The sequence below is a fragment of the Glycine soja genome, chromosome 1 (assembly GCF_004193775.1).
Source record: "Glycine soja cultivar W05 chromosome 1, ASM419377v2, whole genome shotgun sequence".
Classification (NCBI taxonomy): Eukaryota; Viridiplantae; Streptophyta; class Magnoliopsida; order Fabales; family Fabaceae; genus Glycine; species Glycine soja.
In genome coordinates this window covers 50,208,319-50,234,357 of record NC_041002.1, presented here as the reverse complement: position 1 = coordinate 50,234,357, position 26,039 = coordinate 50,208,319, and the positions used below count along the sequence as shown (strand labels likewise).

The 26,039-nt window shown below is 32.8% G+C and overlaps 5 protein-coding genes across 8 annotated transcripts; 2 read left to right on the top strand and 3 right to left on the bottom strand.

The window, feature by feature from the left end:
• The first annotated feature begins 3,508 nt into the window (after nucleotides 1-3,508).
• Nucleotides 3,509-5,952, top strand: LOC114419221 (pentatricopeptide repeat-containing protein At4g13650-like). Its single transcript, XM_028384866.1, has one exon. It carries the CDS (start codon nucleotides 3,557-3,559, stop codon nucleotides 5,855-5,857), a length of 2,301 nt encoding a protein of 766 aa, XP_028240667.1. The 5' UTR covers nucleotides 3,509-3,556; the 3' UTR covers nucleotides 5,858-5,952.
• A 364-nt stretch (nucleotides 5,953-6,316) lies between these two features.
• LOC114419232 (rab escort protein 1-like) lies at nucleotides 6,317-11,935 on the bottom strand. Its single transcript, XM_028384873.1, has 9 exons — nucleotides 11,127-11,935; nucleotides 10,233-10,355; nucleotides 10,018-10,117; nucleotides 9,183-9,221; nucleotides 8,820-9,066; nucleotides 8,661-8,736; nucleotides 7,702-7,894; nucleotides 7,264-7,344; nucleotides 6,317-7,071 (listed from the first exon to the last, which is right to left on the bottom strand). The coding sequence occupies exons 1-9, from the start codon at nucleotides 11,825-11,827 to the stop codon at nucleotides 6,970-6,972; spliced, it is 1,662 nt and encodes a 553-aa protein (XP_028240674.1). The 5' UTR covers nucleotides 11,828-11,935; the 3' UTR covers nucleotides 6,317-6,969.
• Nucleotides 11,936-12,635: 700 nt separating this feature from the next.
• Nucleotides 12,636-16,329, bottom strand: LOC114405595. Its single transcript, XM_028368054.1, has 7 exons — nucleotides 16,124-16,329; nucleotides 15,770-15,849; nucleotides 15,183-15,253; nucleotides 14,031-14,089; nucleotides 13,860-13,941; nucleotides 13,548-13,597; nucleotides 12,636-12,997 (listed from the first exon to the last, which is right to left on the bottom strand). Exons 1-7 carry the CDS (start codon nucleotides 16,232-16,234, stop codon nucleotides 12,926-12,928), a joined length of 525 nt encoding a protein of 174 aa, XP_028223855.1. The 5' UTR covers nucleotides 16,235-16,329; the 3' UTR covers nucleotides 12,636-12,925.
• A 396-nt stretch (nucleotides 16,330-16,725) lies between these two features.
• LOC114419188 (cancer-related nucleoside-triphosphatase) lies at nucleotides 16,726-19,020 on the top strand. 2 transcript variants are annotated; one of them, XM_028384840.1, is made up of 6 exons: nucleotides 16,726-16,843; nucleotides 16,943-17,027; nucleotides 17,121-17,211; nucleotides 17,564-17,648; nucleotides 18,240-18,396; nucleotides 18,634-19,020. In XM_028384840.1, exons 1-6 carry the CDS (start codon nucleotides 16,802-16,804, stop codon nucleotides 18,747-18,749), a joined length of 576 nt encoding a protein of 191 aa, XP_028240641.1. In that variant the 5' UTR covers nucleotides 16,726-16,801; the 3' UTR covers nucleotides 18,750-19,020. The 2 variants fall into 2 exon arrangements, with proteins under 2 accessions (XP_028240641.1, XP_028240644.1); XM_028384843.1 differs by having other exon boundaries at nucleotides 18,508-18,647.
• A 63-nt stretch (nucleotides 19,021-19,083) lies between these two features.
• On the bottom strand, nucleotides 19,084-25,351 carry LOC114419202. Of its 3 annotated transcripts, XR_003668205.1 has the most exons (5): nucleotides 24,687-25,351; nucleotides 22,572-22,684; nucleotides 22,325-22,449; nucleotides 21,585-21,682; nucleotides 21,172-21,505 (listed from the first exon to the last, which is right to left on the bottom strand). XR_003668205.1 is itself a non-coding variant. In XM_028384852.1 (4 exons), the coding sequence occupies exons 1-3, from the start codon at nucleotides 21,720-21,722 to the stop codon at nucleotides 20,930-20,932; spliced, it is 447 nt and encodes a 148-aa protein (XP_028240653.1). In that variant the 5' UTR covers nucleotides 21,723-22,310; the 3' UTR covers nucleotides 19,085-19,525; nucleotides 20,211-20,929. The 3 variants fall into 3 exon arrangements, 2 of the variants coding, with proteins under 2 accessions (XP_028240658.1, XP_028240653.1); XM_028384852.1 differs by lacking the exons at nucleotides 22,325-22,449; nucleotides 22,572-22,684; nucleotides 24,687-25,351 and adding exons at nucleotides 19,085-19,525; nucleotides 20,211-21,042 and having other exon boundaries at nucleotides 21,310-21,505; nucleotides 21,585-22,310; XM_028384857.1 differs by lacking the exons at nucleotides 21,172-21,505; nucleotides 21,585-21,682; nucleotides 22,325-22,449; nucleotides 22,572-22,684; nucleotides 24,687-25,351 and adding exons at nucleotides 19,084-19,323; nucleotides 19,450-19,509; nucleotides 20,211-20,930.
• Between the last annotated feature and the right edge of the window lie 688 nt (nucleotides 25,352-26,039).

The following is a 26,039-nucleotide window of genomic DNA, read 5'->3' as shown; positions in this document are numbered from 1 at the left end:
AATGAATCAGAAATTTGATAAATATATTAAGGATAAAAAAATATAAAATGTTAGAAGATAATAATTAGTATTTTAAAAATATTAATTCAAACATCGTTTAAAAAACGTCAAAAACTATTAAAAATCTTGTTTACTAAATAATAAAAACTTAAAAACTAATTAAAATGTCTTATTCAATGTAACAAAAAGTAAAAAATTGAAATAAATAGTATTTTATAAATTTATGGTTATGGGTATATTTTATCTTTAAGTTTAATTGCTTTTGGGGCTTTTCAGTCTCGATAATATGCAATTTGCGTCCTTCTAATTCCTTCGAAAGCCAATTAAGTCATTTTTTTAAAAAAATTAAATAAATTAAGTCCATATTCTTTTACAAATACTTCACATTCTCATTTTCTACTAAATTTTTTTACAACTAAAATGATTAAATTGTTTTCTCAAGTTCCAACTTACTAATTAAAATATCAAATTTCACCTAAAATTAATAAATAAAATTATTATTTTATACCTATATAATAATAATAATAATAATAATAATAATAATGTCAGAGATTAAAATAGAAAAATTTAACTGTGAGATCAAAATTATTTACTTTTGAAAAGGATCTAATTTATTCAAAAATTTAAAGTTTAAAATAATTCAAATTAAGAAAACTAAAATTATAATTAAACCTTTATCTTATATGGCAACGTGCATTTGTAAAAACATATATCGTTATTATACATTTTTTTTAGATACTATATCACCGTCATAATTTTATATTTAGATTATATAAAAATAATGTAAGCTAAAAGAATATTAATAAGTCCAATAGTTATACTCAAATAAATGAGTCTAATAAAGGCCATTAACTTGAGTAAGAACTAGTAATACTAGAAAGACTAAAAACTTGATTAACGCATGTTATAGACTCACATCAGTTCCGTAAGCAACTAATTTATAAATAAGCTTAAGAAAAAAACTATTTTATAAATAAATTAGAATCAATTCAGTTTCATTTCAGAATCCAGCATATCATTTCGCTTACTTGTACAGTTGCACTTGTTTTCAATAAAATACTCGTGGTTGAAATATTCATATGCATTAATTGTTTTTCCTTTGAGTCATCCTTAATATAAAATGATTTTTTCACCAAGCAGTAGAAAAATTATTTTTGAGAAAAAATTGCTAGTTTTAATTATTAATAAAAAATTAGTAGTCAATATTAAGTATATATATAACAATTATTAAAGTGTTGAAATATTATTTTTTATTTTTTATTTTTATTCACTTTATAAAAAAAATTATATAATTAGAGACAACATAATTGAATATTTAAATTTAAACTAGATTACAATTTTAATCTACTTCTAATTTTGTATTTATGATTTTGGTCTTTTTTTCGTGTTATTTTAGTCTACCTAATTTTAAACAATCATAATTTTAGTTTAATCTTTAATTTTGATATGTTTTATTTTTTATTTTGATTCAATTAAACTCAAGACTTAACATGTTAATTTAATGTATCATGAAAAAATAATTGAATTAATTAAAATATTAAAATAAAAAAAATAAAATATATAAAAAGTTGAATATTTAATCAAAGCTATAGATTTTTTTTAAATAGAAAAAAATAGAAATATCAAAATCGTGGATGAAATTAAAGGGAGACATAAATTACAATTCAACCTTTTTTTAACAACAAATCTCATTGGTAACCCATAGGTAGTGACCGAACCAAAAGCAAAAGAAAATAATTTATGATTACTAGTAACATGTAATAATTGATTTTATTATTAGGCTTTGGTTATGTTTGCTATCTTTAAAATTCACTCCCATGTGGATTGTCATAAGTCATTAAAGATTTTATATAAAATTTCATTTTTTTCTTTCAATGAAAATTTGAATTTTCTTAAGGAACCAAATCTTCTAAGTAAATCTTTATTAATCATCTCATTATATCATTGACATCTTTTCCTCGAATTGGGTTGGAAGTGTTTAATTATTGTTTTTTAATAAATTTTTCATATTAAAATATGAATGTCTATTAATAATGACATCAAATTATAAATTATAATAAAAAAATTTTGATTTTTGAATTAATTTTTTTAATCATATGTAATTATTTTTTATTGACTAATTATTTAAAAAATCATAACCTTAACAAAAATCATTTCAAAGAAAGTGAATATTTTTTATAAATTAAAAGTGTCATTGCAATTATAATTTTTTCTAAAAATTATTCATGAATCTAATTTAATTATAATGTTTTATAATGAACTTTTTTTCACTTGAATCTTTTATCAAACATGAGAGTGTAAAATGATTATTTATAGTTTATAAAATGAGTATTCTTTTTTTAGACACAATTTAATTTACGAGTTTGTTAAAAAAAATTCATAATCATTATAAATTTTTTCAAATTATAATAATTAGTCATAATCTACTGTTAACGTTTGAGTCACACTTTTTACACGTTTGTGGACTAAATTTTATATTTTTATCTTTCAGGAGACATTTGTTAGCAGGGTGGAAGATGAAAAGTCAACAAAATATTATATGACAAATATATTACTATGTTAACAATTAGAGATGTAGACATTGACAATTATTTTGGTGACTAAAGTTTGTATTTTGATAGCCACTATTTACCCTTATACTATTTCCCTACAATAAAGTTGCAAATTCACTTATTCTTATTCAATAAGCATGCCATTAAATTTTTTACTTTTATTTTTATATATAAAAAACAAATACCTAATTCATCTATACAAAAAAAATATATAAGTTGGTTAATTTTAATTAATAATATCATAAATTTAGTTTTTATTCCATAAATACACATATAATTAAATAATTTAAGTGATCATTGTATATACTGATCCTACTTACTATATTTTTAAGGGACAATTTTTTCAATCTATGGAAATAATTTATATTATTAATAGTCCAATAAATAAATCTTTCATTAGATATGAGTAAATATCTTATTGATAAACTTTACAGGAAATTAAAGATATAAAAAAATTAACAATAATTAATGCATTTAAGAGTAATATACCATTCTTATATTTAGAAAGAAAAAAAATACTCTTATTTATTTTTATTTATAAGAACAGAGATAGTATTTCAAAAATCTTTGCATTTTAAAAGTAATAAAATAATTTCAGAAACGAGAAGATTCTAATTTAGAGACACCTTCAAAGAGTATTTTTTTTAATATACATGAATCTCATTTTAATGCTGAAAGAATCAGATTTTTTTTAATACTAGTAATTTTTTCATACATGAGTTTTCCATGATGACAATTAGATTAAAGGACTTAATTAAAAATAAATATAAGTTCAAATATTCAATTGAAAAAAAAATCAGAAACCTAATTAAAAATTATCAAAATAATTTAGAGACTGCGAATTAATTTTACATAATTAATATGACTTTTTAACTAGTATGTTGGTAAAAAAGAAATAATTAAACTCAATCAAAAAAATAAAAAATTACTAAAATACATACGCATACACAACCAAATCACGCATTCAAATGTAAAGTGAAAAATTTGATGATGGCGTAGTTGGAATGATCCGGCACGCAGCGTTTGACCCAGAAGTGGCAAGCAAAGTGTGTAGTGTGATTGAACCATTTTTGCTGTCACTGGCAAAGACTTCAAACCCCATAACTCTGAGATACTGCAACCAAATCCACGCAAAGCTCATAGTCTCCCAATGCATTTCACAGACCCACTTAACCAACACCCTCTTGAGCCTCTACGCCAAATTTGGCCACTTTCACCATGCCCACCTCCTGTTCGACCAAATGTCTCACAGGAACGTTGTCACCTGGACAACCTTAATTTCGTCGCATCTCCGAACTGGGTCACTTCCAAAAGCCTTTGAGATGTTCAATCAAATGTGTGCTTTGAATGAGAGACCCAATGAGTACACCTTCTCTGTCCTGCTTCGAGCTTGTGCCACTCCTTCATTGTGGAATGTGGGTTTGCAGATTCATGGCCTGCTGGTTCGGTCTGGGCTCGAGAGAAACAAGTTTGCTGGGAGCTCTATTGTGTATATGTACTTTAAAAGTGGTAGTAATCTCGGGGATGCCTTTCGTGCTTTTCATGACTTGTTGGAGAGAGACCTTGTTGCATGGAATGTTATGATTTTTGGGTTTGCTCAAGTTGGTGACTTAAGCATGGTTCGTAGGTTGTTTTCTGAAATGTGGGGAGTCAAAGGCTTGAAACCTGATGATAGTACCTTTGTTAGCTTACTTAAGTGTTGTTCTTCGTTGAAAGAGTTAAAGCAAATTCATGGGCTTGCATCTAAGTTTGGTGCTGAAGTTGATGTTGTGGTGGGCAGTGCCCTGGTTGACTTGTATGCCAAATGTGGGGATGTAAGTTCTTGCAGGAAAGTCTTTGACTCCATGGAGGAGAAGGACAATTTTGTTTGGAGTTCTATCATTTCAGGCTATACCATGAATAAGAGAGGAGGGGAAGCTGTGCATTTCTTCAAGGACATGTGTAGACAAAGGGTGAGACCAGATCAGCACGTGCTATCAAGTACTTTGAAAGCTTGCGTTGAATTAGAGGACTTGAACACAGGAGTTCAAGTGCATGGCCAAATGATAAAATATGGGCATCAAAGCGATTGCTTTGTAGCAAGCGTGTTGTTGACTCTCTATGCCAGTGTCGGTGAACTTGTGGATGTGGAAAAGTTGTTCAGAAGAATTGATGATAAAGATATTGTAGCATGGAACTCAATGATCTTGGCTCATGCTCGGTTGGCACAGGGATCTGGTCCCTCTATGAAACTATTACAAGAACTTCGTGGAACAACCTCTTTGCAAATTCAAGGTGCCTCCTTGGTTGCTGTTTTAAAGTCTTGTGAGAATAAATCAGATTTGCCTGCAGGTAGGCAAATTCATTCACTTGTAGTGAAATCAAGTGTAAGTCATCATACTTTGGTTGGCAATGCATTAGTCTACATGTACTCTGAGTGTGGACAAATTGGTGATGCATTTAAAGCTTTTGATGACATTGTCTGGAAAGATGATGGTTCTTGGAGTTCTATCATTGGAACTTATAGACAAAATGGGATGGAATCAGAAGCTTTAGAGCTATGCAAAGAGATGTTGGCTGATGGAATCACTTTTACGAGTTATAGCCTTCCTCTGTCTATTTCAGCTTGCTCGCAACTTTCAGCTATACATGTGGGTAAACAGTTCCATGTTTTTGCTATCAAGTCTGGTTACAACCATGATGTGTATGTTGGAAGCTCCATTATAGATATGTACGCTAAATGTGGAATCATGGAGGAGTCAGAGAAAGCTTTTGATGAACAAGTAGAGCCTAATGAAGTAATTTATAATGCCATGATCTGTGGATATGCTCATCATGGAAAAGCACAACAAGCCATAGAAGTATTTAGTAAGTTGGAGAAGAATGGTTTAACCCCCAATCACGTAACTTTCTTAGCTGTACTATCAGCTTGTAGCCATTCGGGTTATGTAGAAGATACCTTGCATTTTTTTGCATTGATGCTTAACAAATACAAGATTAAGCCAGAATCTGAGCATTATTCGTGCTTAGTTGATGCCTATGGCCGGGCAGGAAGGCTTGAGGAAGCATACCAAATAGTGCAGAAGGTTGGAAGTGAATCAGCATGGAGAACATTACTAAGCGCTTGTAGGAATCATAATAACAAAGAAATTGGAGAAAAATGTGCAATGAAGATGATAGAATTCAATCCTAGTGATCATGTTGCCTATATTCTTCTTTCCAACATTTACATTGGAGAGGGAAAATGGGAAGAAGCTCTTAAATGTAGGGAGAGGATGACCGAGATTTGTGTGAAGAAAGATCCAGGTAGTAGTTGGTTGATCTGAGGATCAGAGACCCAGATGGGAATGTGTATTATACTAATGACTCACCATTATTGGAGTGCATTTTTAAAAAAATAAAAAATAACTTTGATACTTCATTCTATGGTTATACGTTTCGGCAGGTATAGCTAGTGTTTTGCACTCATGTAAAGTCTGATTGATCGGCATTTTCTTGCCCTACAACTTCCTGAGTAACTGAGAAGAGATGCACAAGGATACAATAACCAAACCTTCGTTCTTCACTGTATTGGAATGAGTTATGACCCACCCACCCACGGTCTTATATCTGTAGCTCGAACGAGCACAATAGGGACAGATACATCAGACGTATACAACAACCATAATTTTTTTCCATATAGATGCAGACACTGCTGCATGCTATTTTTTCACCCCTTCGGCCTTGAGAAAGAGAGAAAAAATAAGTGTAAATATAATAGGTGGTATAGTGTAGTTAGAAAGAGATTGAGAGAAATAATAAGTGTTAAATGAGTATTTGTAGTATATGAATGTCTATATATCTCTATCCATTACATTTTTTTGTTGGAAAGCACAACCATAGTTTATTTGCTTCTAAACGGGCCACACCTTTTTTCTGATGGTAGAACTACTTGCCCCCTATCTTTTGATTCATTCTGTACTAAGACGAAGTCAAGTTTTTTCCAAAATTAAATGCGCTCGAACAACCTACAATGTTTATGTGTTGGTTAATGTTGCAATAAATCCGAATACGTCCTAAATTCATACAATATTATTCGATCAAATCGTTCTCAAAATACAAATTGCAGATGAAGATACAGGAGTGTAAGCGCTGTTCGGCCCCGTGAAACTTCCACTGCTGTTCCACAATCTTGAAACAAGTTGCAACTTTGTCCAACAAACGCTCATAAGTGGATACACAGCACAAAATCCGCATGTGTATGCTTGACAAAAAATTTCAGAATCAGTAACAACTACTTCCCTGCCTTGAGGACCTTTTTTCGCTTCTGTTCACCTATAAATTAGGAACTGTAACCTTTTACCTCCATAATTAACAATTTTAACCTACTTCTTCGACTCTTAGGGGCGCAAACATATCTTTCACAACTTCCTTTAATGCTCAGCCAGTTTCACCTTGTTTAGCTATCCAAAGTTAACCCATTATCATCCTCATCTGTAGGATCTTCAGGTGATGTTGCCTTTGGAAAGAATTCTTCATTGGGGTACATCTGATTAAATAGCTGCGATAGTACCACCACCAAACTAGTGAGCATCAGTTACAGGGCTAATAATTATTAATCAATGATTGTAAATATTTTTGTCCTTTTCAGTTTTCATTAACAAAAATGACAGTCCAAACATAAGGTTTCTAGCTATTTCAGTAAAAAATTAAGTCAGACAGAAATACTGAGAAAATTTATCTAAAGACAAACCTTCTCGGTCGCATCTAAAAGGGCATTGTAGTTCAGATTTCCATCCGGTGTAGGAGTGGAGCTGATAAATTCAAATTTACTCTGTAAAGGAGATCAATGTATATCCATAGTCAAAAAATGATGACCGTGTCAATGTTATACAATACAGGTTTGCATTTTGAATCAAATCTGTCATGACAAAATTCTTAAAATGCTACCTAGTTATTGGTGGTTGAGTTCTTTGAAAAATGTAAGATATGTGGTCCTTAGGGGCTTAAAAAATATTTTTTAAAAATAGAGAGAGGGGAATCAGGAGTAGAGCCTCCATAATGATAAAAGGAAATTCAAAATGAGTCATGAGTGATGCAGTAAAGGAAACAAGTGGACATGCAATATGTAGGTAAAAGTAAACATCGTTGAAGAAATAAATCTGTGAACAAATCAGGATTAGAAGCACACCATAATTAATTTCTGAATATAAAATGCACTCCAGAGCACAATGGGTTTTATATCTTCACTGTCACTTTGAACACTTGGAATGCTTTCAGAGTTTCCCGATACAGGCAGCGTAAGTAGAGCATTCATGGCTGCTTTTAGTAGCTTCTTTCCTTCATCGGCATCATTGCACAAAGTGGAAAGGTATAAAATAAAGCTGAGAAAGAAGAGGCAAAAAAGATCAGTTTAAGTTCACATAGGGGAAATATAAATGTTATGACTAGGAGTTAAATATGAATATGGTAAAATATGAAGCAGAACTCTAATGGTAAATCATGGCAATAATTGTCACTATACAGAAGCCTGAAATCAATATACAATAACAATAAAAAGAATCCTGCAAATTAGCGGCAAAATCCCGAACAAAACTTTCTGAATGGGAGGAATTAATTACAAAAATATTTTTAGATACAATAGTAACTTCTCACTCGACCAAAAACAAAAATAAAATGGTTCACTTTTTCTTTATTTTTGAATGTTCCTAAGCTCCATGAAGAATAGGCACAATTGAAAAATCCAACCAGCAGAAATGTGAATCCCGCTGCTGGTTTCTTGGGTCCTTCACTTTTTTTTTTTTTTTTTTATGCAAAATATATTATCCTCTTTCAAGTCTTGGATGCATCCTTAAAATGCACACTGCTTGCAAAGGCATTTTCAAAAAATACAATGGAGATTTTGTTGTGGGGATTGGCAGCAATATTGTATCTTCCTCCTTTGTTCAAGCAGAGCTTTGGAGGTTCTTTCATGGATGTAAAATATTTTGAGTGACAAAATATATAAATCAGAGTTATTATATTTATGCTTACTGAATTTCAAACCACACAATGTGATAAATCAAAGAAACAGAAGATCTAGAGAAGCAGAGAAAAGAAATTTAAAGGAAAAAATGAGCATTTCAATGTTTATTTAGTAAAAAAACTTACGTTCCTGCAGGACAAACAGCGAGATTTGATCCTATCTGAAGAGCTTTGATTGAAGTCACCTGTTCAGGATACAAAGCTAGAGAGAATAGAGAAAAAGTCAATTTCTTTCTCATGTTTTAATATGCCTCTAGTTACCAATGCAGTGTTTAAATCTCTTACATCTAGGAGGATACACCACTGAGCAACTTGATACATCTGGCTTTATTGAACTCCTTGTGATACATATTCCCCTAGCCACCATTCCTTTAATATCTCTCTGACTCAACATTTGGAGCCTTTCACTGGGAAAATCTCCTAGAGACAAAGACAACGGTGATGGAATTGTGAAGGATGGGTCCAGGATTAGTTGGTGGCTGTATAAATCCTGCCCTGAAGCTAATCTAACACCTTTATAAGACCCAGTAACCTGCAATGTTGGTTTAAAAATGACAAAGATGAAATTCCTTTTGCACTTGACTTCAACCTCGTCTCTTCTCACAAAAAAAGTACTAGAAAACACAGATCAAAGATGTATATCTGCACCTTATCCATAAGCAGCGAAACAACCGGCATTCTTAGAACCTGAATCACAAAAGTATAAGATTTAAATAAGCATATATGGTCAACAAAACAATAAACAAAAATATTTTTAAAAACATGTAAGCAGAAAAGTAGTTAACGATGTTATTTTGTTTGCCAACAAAATATCAAAAAACATCCAAACATTAACATCAAGAGAACAAAGATAAATGAGTTTCATCCTAACCCAAAAGAAATATATTGTTATGATGTCAACAAAACACAGAGATAGTGGCTTCACTAAATTGCATAATAATAAGAATTAAGTATCCTTGTCTAGTAAAATTTGAATCCATCCCTTTCACCACAACTACCCTCCTGGCTTTCAGGAAGAAAGATCCAGGAAATGCCAAGCATGACAACATGATAGCTGAACCATGTTTCCTTCTATCATACATATGATATGATGACACTTAAGTAACAGTATAAAATTGGAAGAAAGAGATACAGACAATAAACATTTAATATATAGAATCTTCGTATCCCATTGCCCAGAGGCTCTTCGCTATGCGAAGGTATGGGGGAGGGATGTTGTACGCAGTCTTACCCTTGCATATGCAAAGAGGCTGTTTCCGGATTCGAACCCATGACCAACAAGTCACCAAGGCACAACTTTACCGCTGCACCAGGGCTCGCCCTCTATTTAATATATAGAATCAATGTATAAAACAATGTTCTTATTTTCTGTTTTGATAAAAGGCATCAAACAAGTTTTAAAACAAAAATATGCAAGCTTGAAAGAAGTTACGGAATCTAAAAAAAATTTCCCTAATAGTATCATATATCCATTGAAACTTACATAAATGCAACCTTTGACAGCAGCACGACGACAAAAGGCCTGTGGTAGTTCTCCTTCACCATAAATAGGATAAAGCAAAGCCCCAGGAGCATTGGGAAACCTGAGTGAAACAAGGTAAATATCTCATAAAGAAAAACTAAACGGGATCCCTTAAATTTTAAAAAAAAAAAATCAAGGCAAATGCGGTACATGAAACAATAAGAATAGGAAAATACCTTCCAACAGATGAGCTGTATTGAGCTAAACAATCTATTCCATCTTTTGTTTTAAGTAACTCTTCACAAACCTCGTTGTTGTCTTGATCATAATCTAGCATGGCTATAGCATACAAAAGAATCCTGAGGAAGACAAAAAAGCCATTACCTTAGTGTACTGAAGAAGTTCAACAGGCTATGCTTGCATTATATACGGTTTGAGTTGACATACTTTACTCAAAAAGTGTCAACAAAATATGAAAGAAATAGTTCTCTTCATTGCACAAGAAGATTATCAACCTCACTTTTTCAATCAAAAATATATCTAATGCCATGTCATCAGACTGTTTAAGGACCCAAATCAACAAACTAAGCCAGTACCAAACACTTCAAGGAACTAACCAAACACTAATGCACCAATTGCTGGGGGGAGAATATCAAAACTTTACAAAATAATCCCTAACATTATTCTATTAGTGCAAGCCACATCCACTTTGTGATTTGATTCTGATTTCCAAAGCACAACATAAAATCCTCACCCCTATATATTTCTAAATATGACAACATAGAACTAAGGCGATAAAATATCAAACTAGAAACTGAAAATTTCACTGCAAACAAGAAACAACAAGCAGAGCAATATTTTCTTCAGCTTTTGTCTTGACAATTGTTAAAAGCTAAAGAACTGGAAGCGCAGAAACTTCCATCTCCAGTACATTGGTAATTACTGGGTAACAAAACACTCTTATATACTGATCTTAAGACTTACATTTTGGCATAAACACATGCATTTTTTTAAACAATATAACTTGAAAGTGTTCTGAATCAGACACGGCATAGTGAAAAAATACTACTAATACTGCGCAGAAATATAAATAAAATCAAATCTCACTAGTAAACAGAAATGGTGAATACGATTTTATCTTAGGCGGCAACTTCATCTTCTCCAAGAAACTAACAAACGGAATCTCCAAATCCTCCTTGGGAATCTTCTCCTCCTGAGTATCATCGAGGTGCTGCTGAACCAGCTTGAAGAACCTCATCAACTGGTTCTTCTCCTTCAGCGAAAGCTTCTTGTCTCTGAAAATCGCTCCTCGAGAATCCGGCACGTTCGCCAAACCCGCGTTCGCTTCATAGACGAAGCTCTCGTCGATTCCTTTGAACTCCAAATACTGCGCAGCGCCCGATTTCATCAACAGATCGATCGTCTTGTCCGCGCAGAACAGCGCCCTGGGACCTCCCAAATCGATGTTGAATTTTCGCGAATTTTCGCTGAGAAACGCGGATTCATCGTAGGTCGCGGTTTCCGCGTCGGTGCAGAGGGGTTGGTGGACGAGGTCGACGACAACGATGTCGTCAGAGTCGGAGGATGCGGCGGCGGTTGCGGCGGAGGGGAGGGAGTGCGGGGAAGTGAGGTAGGAAGTGAGATCGTGGAGGGAGAGAGAAGCGAAGTGGCTGCCGTAGAAGGAGTTGGGGTCGAGGTGGAGGATGGTTTTGCCGACGGCGGAGGCGGCGGCGGCGATGACGGATTCCGATAGGGCGGTGCCGACGATGATGAGATCGAAGTTGACGGGGTCAATGGGAGGGTAGGAGAAGGGGTCTTGAGGTTCGGTCATAGCGACGGCGGCGCGTGCAGGTTAATTGCCGTCTGTGTCGTGCTGGTCAATTGACTGATGTTATTATTGGATTGGGTTACCTAAGGTCTGCGGAAGAATCTTGTTTTAAACTTCGGATTTTTTTTTCCTTCTCAAATATCTTTTTAATTTGAAAAAAAATTCTATTCCCATCTTAAAAATGTGTAGTACTGTCACATTAATCATTCAAAATAAGAAAATTAAAAAGAAAAAATGTTTACTTTTAATGTAATCTCTGAATATTTTACTTCCAAATTTAAAAAATTCGCACGAGTTGAATGATAATATTAACAAACATTTAAGTAGTAAGCAGTTAAGTTTAAGAGTTTATTTTAAATTTTCTTATCTTTAAAGACGCTTTAAACTTTCAACCACCAAAATGATATTTTATCTTTTTAACTTCTACAAATTATAGATATTCAGTTTTAATTTCTTGAAAAAAAATTCAATTACTCTTCCTCTTCCATTATTTTTTTTCATATTTTTACCATAAGTAATGACATAGTAGTCTACTCATGTGACATGACAACTATATAGTTGTCACATGGCAGTAGCATCGTAAGTGTTGTTTTAAAAAATGATTTTTGTCTCAAGAAAATTATTATATTTTGATTTTAATCCTCATTAAAATGATAGTATGTTGCAAGAGATTCAAATTCGACAACTTCTAATCAGTTATACACACTCCATAGGTGTTGGTTGCATTTCACCAACCTTCAACTTGCTGAAGGAAACAAAACATGAAATACAGTTGTATACTTGTATTTGCATTTCAATTTGATTACGGGAAAATAAGGAAATGATGTATTGCCTATCACATTACAAGCACATGATGAAGATTGCATTGAAGATTGGGTTTCAAACGTTGTTGTCTATATCTATATTACTAAACAAATTGAAATACTTAAAAGCTAGTTACAACTGATCAATCAATGATCAACCAGATTGAGAAGAACAATCAAAGAACAAGTTTCTTACAATTGTAAGAGATGTATTAAGCACAAACACCTTCATTCTACTTCAAAACCAAGATTTGAAGCAGATTAATTTTCACGATGAAAATCGTTGTTATTTATTAATTTATTTGCTATAAGCTCGACGGACAAATCTGCAAACCCTAGCAGATACTATTAACCAAGATATTATCCCAATCTGCAACGATAAAAAGACAATTAGAAACGACTATAAATTCAAAAAATAAAATAAAATGGATTGCTGCCGACAATTGCAAAAATTTACCAACTTATCACTGAAGATTATCTGTTTAGAACATCCATGATCAAAGTTGTTTAATGAGTTGCTAATAAAAAAATGTTATTAATAAGTTGCTTAATTCACATATATTAATTTCATTTTTCCTTCTCTTCTTAATTATATCGACAAATCAATTTAGCCAAAAGTTTTGCCTTCTTTTTTTACTGATAAGAGTATTTAATTTTTAAGTCAATTCTTATATTACTTTCATACAATATTCTTCCACACATTTAAATAAGTATTCATGTGATATGATAAACTCAAATAAGTAATTCTTAATATAGGTCTTTCTAAATGTAATTGGAGTAATCAAGACAAAAGGTATGCCATTTTAATCATTAAACTAATTTCTTTCAATTGTTGTGGTAGCTAGACAAGGCCTCAAAAATGATGGCAACAATACCCAATTAAGAGACCTTACCAAGGAAATGGACGATCAATTACTTACCGTGACACTGTTATTTTGAACTCCTCTGGTCTTCCAAGATAACAAGCTCCCTGCAAAGAGTGTAAAATATGTTCACAAGTCAAAGGAAAAGCTTCTTATTTCTTCTTTCTCTAATAACAAGGTGAAATTAGACATGCAATTTATTTGTTAGGCCTTCATTTGGAAAGATTAGAAATCCAAAAAATGAAAACAAAAATCTGGTTTTTGTATTGCATGCTAAAAAAATTTGGCAAGTCTTGGTCAGATAAGTCAGAGGGTTTTTTATGCATCCTAGTAAAATTAAAGTATATTATATATTCATAATTGCATTACCAAATGGTTGCACGAGTTGCAGAGATATGCTAGCCACAGGAACACGCCAAAACCAGATAAGCAGCACTCCATATGTTAAATACTACATGGAACAGTAAAAAAAGGTATCTTATAAACCTCTACAAAGAAATTCTGTTAAAATAAAAATAAAAAAAGCATGTCTGAACATACCTTTAAGATGAGAAGCACTTTTGCGTATGAAGCATCATCTTTGTGACATGAATTTTGGTCTGCATAATAATTTAACTATACTTTTAACAAACACGAGGGTAAGAAAATTAATTTTAATTAATTAACAACCAATAGAAAATAAAGGACATGAAAATGAAGATAAAACTATATTCATGAAGGGGAAAATGTCATGAAGGGGAAAATGTCATGAAGAAATATTGTTTGAATAATATTCTTAGCACAAACAATGTACAATTAAGAATGAGAATCCGGTTGCCTGGAACTTATGACATAACTTGTAAGAAATATAAGTATTAAATGTTTGATTCAAATTTTTTTCTCTTCATGAACAAAAACAAGTATCTTCTAATATTAATTTAAGCAATAAACTATTTGAGGTACTGAGACTTGATAATATTCATTAGACTAATCGTTTGTATTGGATACAATTTAATATATGGAACACGATTCATAAAATTTGATTGTTACATACTGAAACTTTTGCACTCTTATAATATCTCTAATCACACTTGTTTTTTATCAACCAATGTTAGTTGTTAATTTTCGTCAGAATGTTCCTGAGGTGAATTGAATTCATCACCTCTCCTCCACCCCACCCCCTTCTCCTTTCAACCCTTAAACCCTCATTCTGAACCATTAATTCAACCTTATAACTCCTTTTAATCACACTTGCAGTTCAATTACCTTCAAATTGAATTAAATTTTCTTTTTGTATTGTTGGTTTTTTTTGTTTACCACAAGTAGTCTCTTTCAGAAGCAATTCTATTTGAGGCAAGAAATAAATGTAGTTATTTCTTCTAGCATATGTAGATTTGAATTTTGGTTTGTTACGCTGTGAGAGACTAGCTGTTCTAGTTTTAAAGAGACAAGTTTCTTAATCTCATGGCAGAGAGTATATTTCCCACTAAATGCAATATTTACCACTTAAATTGAGATTACCTTTCTTAGTTAATCCGTTCATCAACTTAGGTTTCATGTTGTGCTTGTAAAGTCCAGATACACTGATACATATAGCATTCTTGTCATGAAAGCATATTTAAAATTGCGCATTGCAATGTGTCAGTCTATACTACATTATTGGATAGGATAACATAGCAAAAGTGAAAAACTTGAAAGAAGAAATAAACTCACACTTTGAAAGTTCCCTCTCCTTGGCAACTGCCAGCCTTTTGAGTTTTGCTGCTTGTGCAAAGGTTGATGGCCTGAGAGGATAAAGAGGTACACACAAGCATAAGTGTTGCAATCATATCTTGCAGTCATCTCTTTTTTAGTGATTTGTACTCAGGTTATTTTCCTTTTCTTCCTCCTATACCCACCTGATTTCTCTATTTGAATTTCCCCACAATTCCATACCTGACAAGGCCTTTCTTCTTTGTTCTACTAGTCTAAACAATGCCAAATATTTCTTATTAATTTTTTTTGTTTAAAACTGAAATTAACTTTAATGTTTAGTGAATACTGATATGTCTCTTTGCAGATCACTTCAATTTTTTCTCATTTTGCTGCCAAAAGACTGTAACACTTGTCACAGTGGACTTTAGACAAAATTGTGGATTTACCCTTTAATTTCCAATTATCAACCACACACATGAGCATTGGAAAATGCTTGACCTATGAAAACTCATCAAATGATAACATTAGCTCAAAACAAAAACGGGTTCCAAAAGAGGACCCCCCTTTTTTTCACAAGAGGAATTATTGGCTAAAGCATTACTTACTGCGACATTGAATTTGCCTCCTTCAAAAGTTGTTTTATTTCTGCACGCAACTGAATTTCTTTTTCACTATCGGATCCACTCTGTAGCAAAATCATACGTGTAGATGTTAATGCTACATGGTTTTCTTTTTCTTTTTTTTTTTCCATTAATAAAGATATTTGAAAAATGCTTTTTGGTTAAGGAATGAATTTAATTTCACTATCAATCCTTTGATTAGTTTGTCCAGAGAATTTTAGATTCTTATAATTATAAGGTAGATGACTTTGAATTTATAAGCTTTATCGTGACAGTGAATAATATTTATTATTTTTGTTTTAATTAATCAATAATTAGAATTTAAAAAGAGGATGATACCTTCTTAACATGATCCAGACAATAGTATGCAAATTGAAAAGCAGCCACAATCAGAAATATGAGAGGAGCTGCTAACGACCTTTCACGTTCTTGGCTTGCTTCGTCTCCCATAATTCACTCTCCTCCCCTCCGTGATTCAATTGTAAGGAAGATCAATGCAGAGTGAATTTCAATGCGTGTGTTTTGTGCTTTCCTATCTTTCAGTATGAATGATTCAGCCTATTAGGCCCAATTATCATCTTAATTTATTTTTGTTTCTTTTCCTATTTAATGCATAGAATTAGAATTATTATTTAAAATGAGTTTAATATGGATGTATTGAAAAAAAATTGATATCGTTAATTAATTATTATAAATTGTTATGAATATAATTTTAAAAATAATTACTATAAAAATTATAGTTTGAGTTTAATAATCATACATTAATAATATAAAACATTTTTATATTAATATTTAATCATAAATTGTTATTAATATCATTTTTAAAATAATTATCATAAAAACAAATCAGTTGATGAATTGTGATTAAGCAACATTATAAAACTTTTTATCTTGAAACTTTATAATAATTTTTCTCTACTAGTATATGATGAAGTGATATATTAAGCTTGTGTTGTGTCGCATTACATTGACATTGTATTTTTAATTAGAAAAGGCGCAGAAACAGAAACAGAAAGAATGGCTGGTCCCGGCAAATGCTTCCTCGTGACGGGTCCTCCGGTGAGTAAAACCCAACGTTCTCTCTCTCTCTCTCTCACACACACACACACACTCTCTTCATTCTGTGTTTATTGATTTTGATTTCACTGATATGTTCAGGGTGTGGGAAAAACCACTCTTATTATGAAAGTATTCGAGTCCCTCAAAGTCAATCCATCCCTCAAGCTTCAGGGCTTCTACACTCGTAACCATCTCTTCATCTTCCTCTTCCTTCCTTCACCATCTCACATATATAATGTAATATTCATTACTACAAAATGGTTGGTTGGTTTTGTAGGGGAAATTAGGCGCGCCGGCCAGAGGGTTGGTTTTGAAGTGGTCACACTCGACGGTCGCACTGCCCCACTTGCTTCCATCGACATTTCAACGTTCATTTTTTCATTCCCTCACTCTTTAGCTCCACACCATAAACATCTCAATTTTTAGTTTACCATAATTAGTACTTAGGACCCATTATCTGGTGTTTCTCTGTTTGGTAACTTGTATTTATTGCTCATGCCACTTGAGGGTCTTTATTCATTTTTCAACAAAGGTACTCATGTGATAGTAAATCCTAAAGGGGCAGGCAAAAAATAGATGAAACGAACTGAACTGTAAAAGGGGTTTAGGCAAACTGAACTGAACTGCAACTGAATTGAACCGGACTGTTCTAAATAAACATCTTATACAACTCTGCCTATTTGATTAAATGGTGTCATTTGATTGCATTGACTTTGGCAGCCCCGAGTCTCTCAGATGGCCTAATGTTGGCAAGTATAAAGTTGATGTTGCTTCCTTCGAGTCACTAGCACTTCCCGAGTTACAGGTCAGCTCGCTTTCTTTAAATGTCTTACTAACTAGTTTCCCTAGGGTATTGATTAAGAAATTGAAAAAAAAAAGTATTTTTTGTGAAAATCATAGGAGAGCACAAAAAAGTCATGGGCAACGCAATTTTACGCATCCCAATAAAATCATTCTCCTTTTAGTTTCTTAACCAATGCTCCAAGGACACTGGTTAGCATTTGTGTTTCTTTAATATGTTTTCTCTATGCATTTTTCCCCTACTAACTTTAGTAGGAGATTGGATTACTAAATATTTTGCCAACTATATTGCTATCCTTGCAAATGTGGTATGATGCTCTTCAACTGTTCCGTTGCATTTTTAAACTAAAAAACTTCGTACCCTATTGCCCAGAGGCTCTTCGCTATGCGAAGGTATGGGGGAGGGATATTGTACGCAGCCTTACCCTTGCATATGCAAAGAGGCTGTTTCCGGCGTTGCATTTTTAAACTATTGGTGTATTTTTATTTTTATTTTCTCAATGTGGATTTGTCATTGAGAATACAGAATTTATTATTTGTCATATACCATGTATTAGATCAGTCTTTGAGCTTTCAAGACACATTCAATGAATAGGTTAAAGAAGACACTGATCTCTTCATCATTGACGAAGTTGGTAAGATGGAGTTGTTCAGTTCCTCATTCTTCCCTGCAGTTCTAAGAGTTTTGGAGTCAAATATCCCAGTTTTGGCTTCCATTCCAGTTCCAAAATTCGGCAGAGACATACCTGAAGGTAAGTTTTTTCACCATAATTTCATCTCCATTTCTCACAGTATCTTGTTTCTGTCTTAACAATAGTAGGAACAAATTTCCTTTGCTCAATTCTTTAAATAAACCATGCTAGGACTAAATCTGCCACAAGACCTGAGCTCAAAGATCTGTTGAAGAGATGTTTTGAGGATTTTGGAGCATTTCACTATCTAATTGCTTTGCTGAATTTGTGAATGACTAATGTTCTCGAATTCTGCAGTTGCAAGGTTGCGGAATCATGCAGGGGCAACTTGTTTTACATTGAGCGTTAGTAACAGAGATGCTGTTAGAGAACAGATACGCTCACAATTGGAAGATATGCTGACAAAACACTAGTCATTGCAAGTTTGTGGTCTGAATTCATACCGTGTAATGTAGAATAAATTATGAATTTATGATGGGCTAATACTATTTAGTGAGAGAAAAAAAAGTGCAAATCTTAATCGAGCCTTAAATAAGTTGATAAGCTAGTTGAGCTTTGAATACCATTAGTAGTATACATGACTTATCTGCATGATAGTCCTTTTGTAATGACTTATCTGTATGTCTGTATTATGGACAATATCTTCTGCAGGAAACTGAAAATCTTAATCCATGTAATACATGATATGATTATACTTATCACATTTAAACACAGTATCAAAATATGCATCCAAAACAAATGTATTCAGACAACATGTCAGTGCCGCTATCAGTGTAAAATGAAGCATGAATTCAACATAATTGTGAACAAACTGGTGTATAAAATATTAAAAAGAATATATGTGCAATTAAATAAATAAAATAATGTATGATCTAAGTGTAATCAATTAAATAATGGGCCTTATCAACTTCGTTGCAGCACTTGTTTTGCCAATGATGAAAATGATTTTGCTGTATCTTGCATCTCTGTGGCACGAAGGTTGATACCCTGCCAAGTTAGAAGATATGTAAACAAATAAGTTCTGGATTTTCGCCCCCAAATTTTCTTGTTTACAATGGCATAGGATAACGAAATTCTAACTGTTTTTTCGTTTTTTGTCAAGGTAAAAGATACCCCCAATTTCTTTGTGTTTTCATGCAGCTTGATTCGTGCCCGTTTAGCAGCGGTTGATTCCTGTAGCACCAGATTCCTGATTGATTCATGTTTGAACTCATATTTCAGCATTAAAAGAAATGAAGCTTTAAGTATATGGAATCTGTCTAATTATACAATGATCAAAATTACATGTATCGTGGTATCTTTTTATTTTCTTTTCTGTGAAACTAAGAATGTCATATGTCTATAGGTCCTATAATTTTGATGATTACATAGCTTTAAAGATTGAAAAAAAATCATTGATAAAATCATTAAGCATGCAGTATCAAACGATGTTCATAATAAGTTAATAACTACAGATAGTCCCAAAGTTCCAAACGAAGGTATCATAGAAGAATTATTTGAAAGATTGTCTCTCAAGTGTTGCTACCTCATTCAAAATTAAACTTGAGACAATTTTGAAATTTTTACAACGTTTAGCATGCTACTTTCTTCGCACAAGAATAAAAAAGAACGCTAACACAAAATACAACTGATTAAAATATCTAATGGGTAGGTAATAAATCTTAGATTAAAGATTCTTCGTAATGATCAATCTTGATCGCAAACTATTTTTTGCATTAACAGATAAACTTGACACCTCTAAATTAGAAATTAGCAATAGGGCCTAGGCAACAACTTTCACTTGTAAATAAGCACATATAATGCCATGCTTGTGAACTGTTATGCGGTAGAAAAGTCAAGCATGATGAGAATGCATATGATAGATATATTCTTACATAGGAGGAAGAAGAAAATCCATATTTCTTCTTAATTTGATCCAGCGCGCCATCTTTTTCATCCTGTTGCCTTTCCTTATCTGATGTTTTTTGGTTGTTTCCCTTCATCTCTTTCAATCTTCCTGTATATTGGATGCTCAATTAAATTAGCTAGCAATTAAGAAAACCTGTAATTCAATCACACAGTGTAGTTTGCTAAATTCAACGGATGCACTTTTAGTTGCCAGAGTTTTAGTTATAGTAACGTAGTGTTCATAAAAAAAAATTGGGAATACAAATTAGTATAGTAGAAAAGAATCAAGCTGGCATTTGTGCTCCTCCCCTCAGTTTATCTTCTACTTTTGGTAAGAATATCCTCCACTTAAGTTGGTATTCTTCCAAAAAAGTATAAAACATATGCTTGAATTATATTAACATACCTTGACATGTTAAAGCATATTGAGGTGTTACAGTTTCATCTTTCCATAATGGATCGATATAAACTCATTAAGCATCATCTCGGTCATTTACGCAACAGAGTTTGTTCTAGACTGACCTTTGTATTTTGCCACGAATCAAATGACAACACACAGGCGATCATGAAATTCTGACCTCTATAAATCCTCTAGTGTAGCTCATGTTTCATCCCATGCACAGTAGTTCTAGACTTCAAGTGCTTATTTCTTAGGTCAAATGATGAAACATAAGGAAAATCAATTTTTATAAAATTGAACTCGTTGTCACAACAAACCTTTCAAAGACTGAAATGTGCCGGGCAATTTATTCTTATTAAGGAATCCCAATATGGTTTGTTCTTTGCGTTTTTCTCCATGATCCTCTGGGCCAATGTCATCTATACGGGAGGAAAAGAGAACACCTCAAATTCAAGGATCCGTATTTTAGAAAATATACTATAGGAACTTCCTTAGGAAACAAATTAATCTACCACTGTAATTTAGTCCTGTTTATAATATATGTGCTTTCTGACTAGCAGAGAGTCATCTCATCAATAAAAACAGACTGCATGAATTCATTGACACAAAAGACATATTTCATCTTTCTTGGCCAAAAGTTTTATGCAAATGTTGTTCAGTAGCACATATCTGAGGCATTGTTTTACCTATGTTTAATTCAAGCTGATTTTCATCCATTGTCAGCTTATCAACATTATCATTACATACAAAGTTTGCATGTGAGAATACTGCTGAGAGTTTCCATATACTTTCTTTGGGATCTTCTTTTTCCATAAGGGGCACATGCTTTTCTTTACTGCTAGTAAAATCTTTGATGACGGAGCTGAATAGACCCTGGAATGCCTGAAACCAGTACCAAATACCTTCAGTCATAAAGGATAGTGGATATAGTTGTATAAGTTATTAAAATGTTACAGTTTACCTTTTTCTTTTCCTTATGGATTACAGGGCCACGAACAAGCTCTTCTTGTGATGGCATCCCTTTCCTTCCTGTAGATGCAGCTAACAGAGTCCAAAAGTCTAAAACAAAGTCAAGCATTACGTATAATGAGACTAACATTTTACCAGTTTTGAGCGAAAATGGTAGTAAAGAAGATAACAGGCTGTAAATATCTTTCCCTGAGACAACAAAAATTTCTTGATTACAATTCACCTGTACACTGACGTTGAGTTAATTTGATGTCATAAATTTGTTTAAAAACCTGTTATACTAGTGAAAGATAAAAGCATACCAAAACAAAGATCTTCTTTGGATGAACAACATATCTGGCTATGAGAAAATGACTTCAATTTTGGAGGTGAATAAGTGAAACTCTAATTGATGTCTCCTCTATCAGAGACAACTCTGGCAAAGACCTAACATTGTTACAGATGTCTTGTTAAATTATTAAAAAAATGTTCCATGAAGTTGACATGAAGGGAGACTATTAAGAAGGATTTAGAATACATGAAGCCTCTTGAATATATGATTCAAGATTCAGCATAAAATGTGCTAGAAACCCACTTGGTGGGAGTAAGGATCGGTTGAAGCATTTTCCTTATTGAAAAAATATCCTCAAAATGGGGATTGAATTTTAACACCAATTGTTGTCAAATCTTCTCCCATGTTATATACCCATCAATTCTTCAAAAAAGTATGTGCAGACTTAAAAAAACAACCACCTTAATTCTATTTTTCCACTGGTGAAAAGGAGTATGAGACTAATATCAGAGAGGTTGTAAAGTGTTGATGCCCAGCAACAGGAAGAGGAATGAAACTTGTTTTTGTAAAACATCTTTTTAACACCCTGAAACATGAGAATGAGTAACCGCAAGCATCAGCTAATATTCTAGTCATTCATGACTCATGAGTAAGCACAGAAGTAAAGAACACATTATCTGTAAAGCATGTGCAAAAGAGTATACATACAAAGAACACAGCAAAATAACTGCTTTGCTGTTGCATCTTCAATACGAATCCCTTCTTTCAACTCTGAGAGTCATCTTTTGTAACTGATCCTGTGATTCATTCTCCTTGTCCATCTGTATAACATTATAGAAAGTCTTACACTTTTCAATCAGATCTTTCACTGCAATAGAAAAGTCGCATTGGAATCTGAATTCTAAACATAATAAGCATTTAGATCATTGATAACTTAAATCGATGCATTTCGGAAACTGATCATTGTTTCGACTATGCAAACTCTAACCCAACACCTGCTTAAATATAGCTTTAGAGGGCTTCTTAGGATGAATAATTTCAATGCTTGATGAGTTTCCAGTTTCACCATCTAGTACTAGAACAGACGAGTCGTTCCAACAACTAAAATGTTTTCTCAAAACCATGTAAACTGCAGGTTTTGAACTGCAAAGAGACGATACCGGTGGAAATTTCAATTGCAATATTTTTCCGATACAACAAAGATGGACCATCTATGTTAATAACTGAAACTTGTAACAAAATAGTACAAAATCACACAAATTAGCACAGTGAATATATTAAACAGCTATACACTCTGATAGGAACCCACCCCAACAGATTAAGCCTTTTAAGTTTTATTACACTCACAATCTCAAAAGGGCAATTGTGTCCTAAGTTAGTTAGAGATGTGAGTGTGGGTTAGCGGGAGTCTGTTATATGGAGATGAGTGCTGTCTGTTATGGGTATAGATATTTTGGAATGAAATTGGGAGTCTAGAGATTATTCTCTGACTTGGGAGAGCTTGCTCTCATTTCTCTATCTGTCTCTTTCTGCTATTCTTCTTTTTGCAGCATCATTTGATACAATACGTATCACAATCAAATAAAAAAAAGGTCTAAAATAGCAAGTTTCACACTATCTGATAATCATTCAAGCAACAATATGATAAGTAATTATCACCCAAATATATGATCAGCATCAGGGATAGAATGGAAATCCCGTGTTTCCCAAGTATTACATAAATCTACTAGCGAGTTGCTTAAAGCAGTGACACAATATGCTCTCTTTTTATTTTACTGCTAATGTGTTCAATGGATCCTTGGTAATCTCCAATGGATCTTAAAGTTATAAAGTCACAGGCCACACAATAAGTAATAGGCATGAAGCTGTTGGAGGCATATGGTTCAGGTTTGAATCTATAGATACGAACCTGAAGGTCATGTTTATATCATACGTATTATAAAATAATCATGGGTGACTAGAGTAGAAAAAGGAAAATATCACATTTCACAAAATTCATAATTGAATGAAACTCACCGTTCCACTTTGGTCTCCAGAAACAAGGAGTGGAGTGTTGCTATCAAAAATAATTCGGTCAAGGGTATACCACTTAAGAAAAATCATTTGCTTTAAGATGAAGGAAACAAATAAATACGTGTTAAAGAGAAAGTAAATGATTCCTACAGCAGTTGTCAAATACATAAGAAAGAAAATGAGTTGACTTTAATACTCCAAGAAATGAACTAAAAAACTAATAATGTCTCAAGACTACAACATATTGGAGTATTCAAAAAGTCGAATCCTATTTTGTTTTAAGTAGGTACTTCTATCAATCTATTACTATTTTCAATTAGACTTCAATAAATCAAATTGCTTTCGTTAGCGAGTACAATCAAGATTCTTTTATCATCTAGGCATATGAGTTGACTAGTATGTTTACACATGAAGGCAGCTTCCTTTCTGAAACTGAAACATATACTCTTATTGGAACATAACATTGTTAATATTTGAGCACAAACCAATATTGTCTTACCACTCGAACTCAAAGACTAAAACTAATATTGGATACAAGCTAATATTTTTGGATAAAATTATTACCTGTTGCTTTAATTGCAAAACTGGGGTGAAAAAGGGACATGATGCATCCCAAAAATTTATGGCTCCATTGCTGTGTCCAGTTATGTACAATTTTTTAATGTTTGAAAATACAGCGAAATTGGAAGAACTGAAGTTAATCCCATCTTTGAGATTTGTTTCAATGGGAATAAACGGTGGATAATGAATTAGATTATCAAAATAATAAAAATATGGTACAGTAAAAGAACAGTTTCACAACCACAGTACCTCATCTTCAGAAGTAAACAAATTGGGATTGTTGGAGATGAATTTTGCTGTAGTGATGCTTGAATCTGCCAGTGGTAACTTCACAACCACTTCCTTTGGCAGTGAAGGAGTGGACTTAGACTGGTTTTGCAGTGGATACCTTTCAATCAAATTATCATCATATTGATATACATGGCCTGATTTCCCAAGCAAAATGAAATAATTTTGTCTATGCTTGCTTGAGGTTGATATGATCTCCATGTCAATACAACCTTCTGACAAATGATGCTCCATCTTAATTGTGCGAGATTCTGTATGCTCGTTCAACAACACTACCTGCTTCATATAATACAAATTGCTTGTAGGTATTTAAATTTCCAAATTAAACCTAGCTCAAGTTCATCAAACCAATTCAGTACAAATTAAACCATCCAAAAATCTCAAATTCATGTATGTTGTAATAGGTGAACTTGAATTCAGGCTTTCTTTCCCAGAAAAAGAAAAACTATCAAAGAAAAATACAGATACGGAAATATTCAACCAAGAACAAGTCAACATATATATCTTTTAATGATTTAAGCAAAGTATTGATCAAGCATCAAAACTGACAGGCCATGGTATGGTGTATTTCATCAGTACCACATGCCATGGTTCTTGATCAAGCATCAAAACTGACATATTGCCATTAGAAAATCCAATATACCTGCCAATGCACATACAAGCTCATAACTTTTGTGCGTCCTCATAATTTAATTTATTGATAGCTTATTTCCAAGTAAGCTGAAAAACTTACATAAAAAGGCTATGTTGTATGACTGAGAAACAAGTGATTTCTTCCTTAACAATGTACACGTCTGGCAACAGTTTCTTGTCTATGTCCCAAACCTAAATGTGAAATATCTTTAGGGCAATGAATTTTCTGAATAACCTGTGCCTGAACATGATTTGAATAAAATATTGACATGGTTAAATCTTAATAGTGGAACTCTACCTATACTACCTAGTAATGAAATGCAGTGGCAACTTGAAATACATAACAAATATAAGCAAGTCCATAGATACACTAGCCTCAATATGGTTATTGACAGTAACATTTATAAGGATGCCCTGGTTCTGAATGAACTGCATGCATATATTAAGTACATTGAGTATTGTTATTGTTAATTTCATAGAAAAATAACATTTTTCACGACATCTAGGAAATCAACGAGCAAAATTGGTGAGGAAAAAAGCAAGAAAATATAACCTGTAAAAACTTGCTAGGCACGGGCTCTTTAGATTCAAGTAGGACTTGGGCATTATCCTTTCCAAATAGTTTAATACGCCCATCCCTTAAAAAAAAATCTCAACAAAATCAGTTTCAAGCATAAATTC

Excerpts from the sequence above, each read along its gene's own strand:
- LOC114419221 (XM_028384866.1), top strand. The coding sequence starts at position 3,557 with ATGATCCGGCACGCAGCGTTTGACCCAGAAGTGGCAAGCAAAGTGTGT.
- LOC114419232 (XM_028384873.1), bottom strand. The coding sequence starts at position 11,827 with ATGACCGAACCTCAAGACCCCTTCTCCTACCCTCCCATTGACCCCGTC. Across the intron at positions 10,118-10,232 it reads TACAGCTCATCTGTTGGAAG|GTTTCCCAATGCTCCTGGGG; the intron begins GTATTTTCCTAT and ends TGTTTCACTCAG. Across the intron at positions 8,737-8,819 it reads AGTGGTGTATCCTCCTAGAT|CTTTGTATCCTGAACAGGTG; the intron begins GTAAGAGATTTA and ends TATTCTCTCTAG.
- LOC114405595 (XM_028368054.1), bottom strand. The coding sequence starts at position 16,234 with ATGGGAGACGAAGCAAGCCAAGAACGTGAAAGGTCGTTAGCAGCTCCT. Across the intron at positions 14,090-15,182 it reads GGAGAGGGAACTTTCAAAGT|ACCAAAATTCATGTCACAAA; the intron begins GTGAGTTTATTT and ends ATTATTATGCAG. Across the intron at positions 12,998-13,547 it reads TTCAAAATAACAGTGTCACG|ATTGGGATAATATCTTGGTT; the intron begins GTAAGTAATTGA and ends TTATCGTTGCAG.
- LOC114419188 (XM_028384840.1), top strand. The coding sequence starts at position 16,802 with ATGGCTGGTCCCGGCAAATGCTTCCTCGTGACGGGTCCTCCG. Across the intron at positions 17,212-17,563 it reads GCTTCCATCGACATTTCAAC|CCCCGAGTCTCTCAGATGGC; the intron begins GTTCATTTTTTC and ends TGACTTTGGCAG. Across the intron at positions 17,649-18,239 it reads TAGCACTTCCCGAGTTACAG|GTTAAAGAAGACACTGATCT; the intron begins GTCAGCTCGCTT and ends TTCAATGAATAG.
- LOC114419202 (XM_028384852.1), bottom strand. The coding sequence starts at position 21,722 with ATGTTAGTCTCATTATACGTAATGCTTGACTTTGTTTTAGACTTTTGG. Across the intron at positions 21,506-21,584 it reads TCCATAAGGAAAAGAAAAAG|GCATTCCAGGGTCTATTCAG; the intron begins GTAAACTGTAAC and ends TACTGGTTTCAG. Across the intron at positions 21,043-21,309 it reads TCAGCTTGAATTAAACATAG|ATGACATTGGCCCAGAGGAT; the intron begins GTAAAACAATGC and ends CCTCCCGTATAG.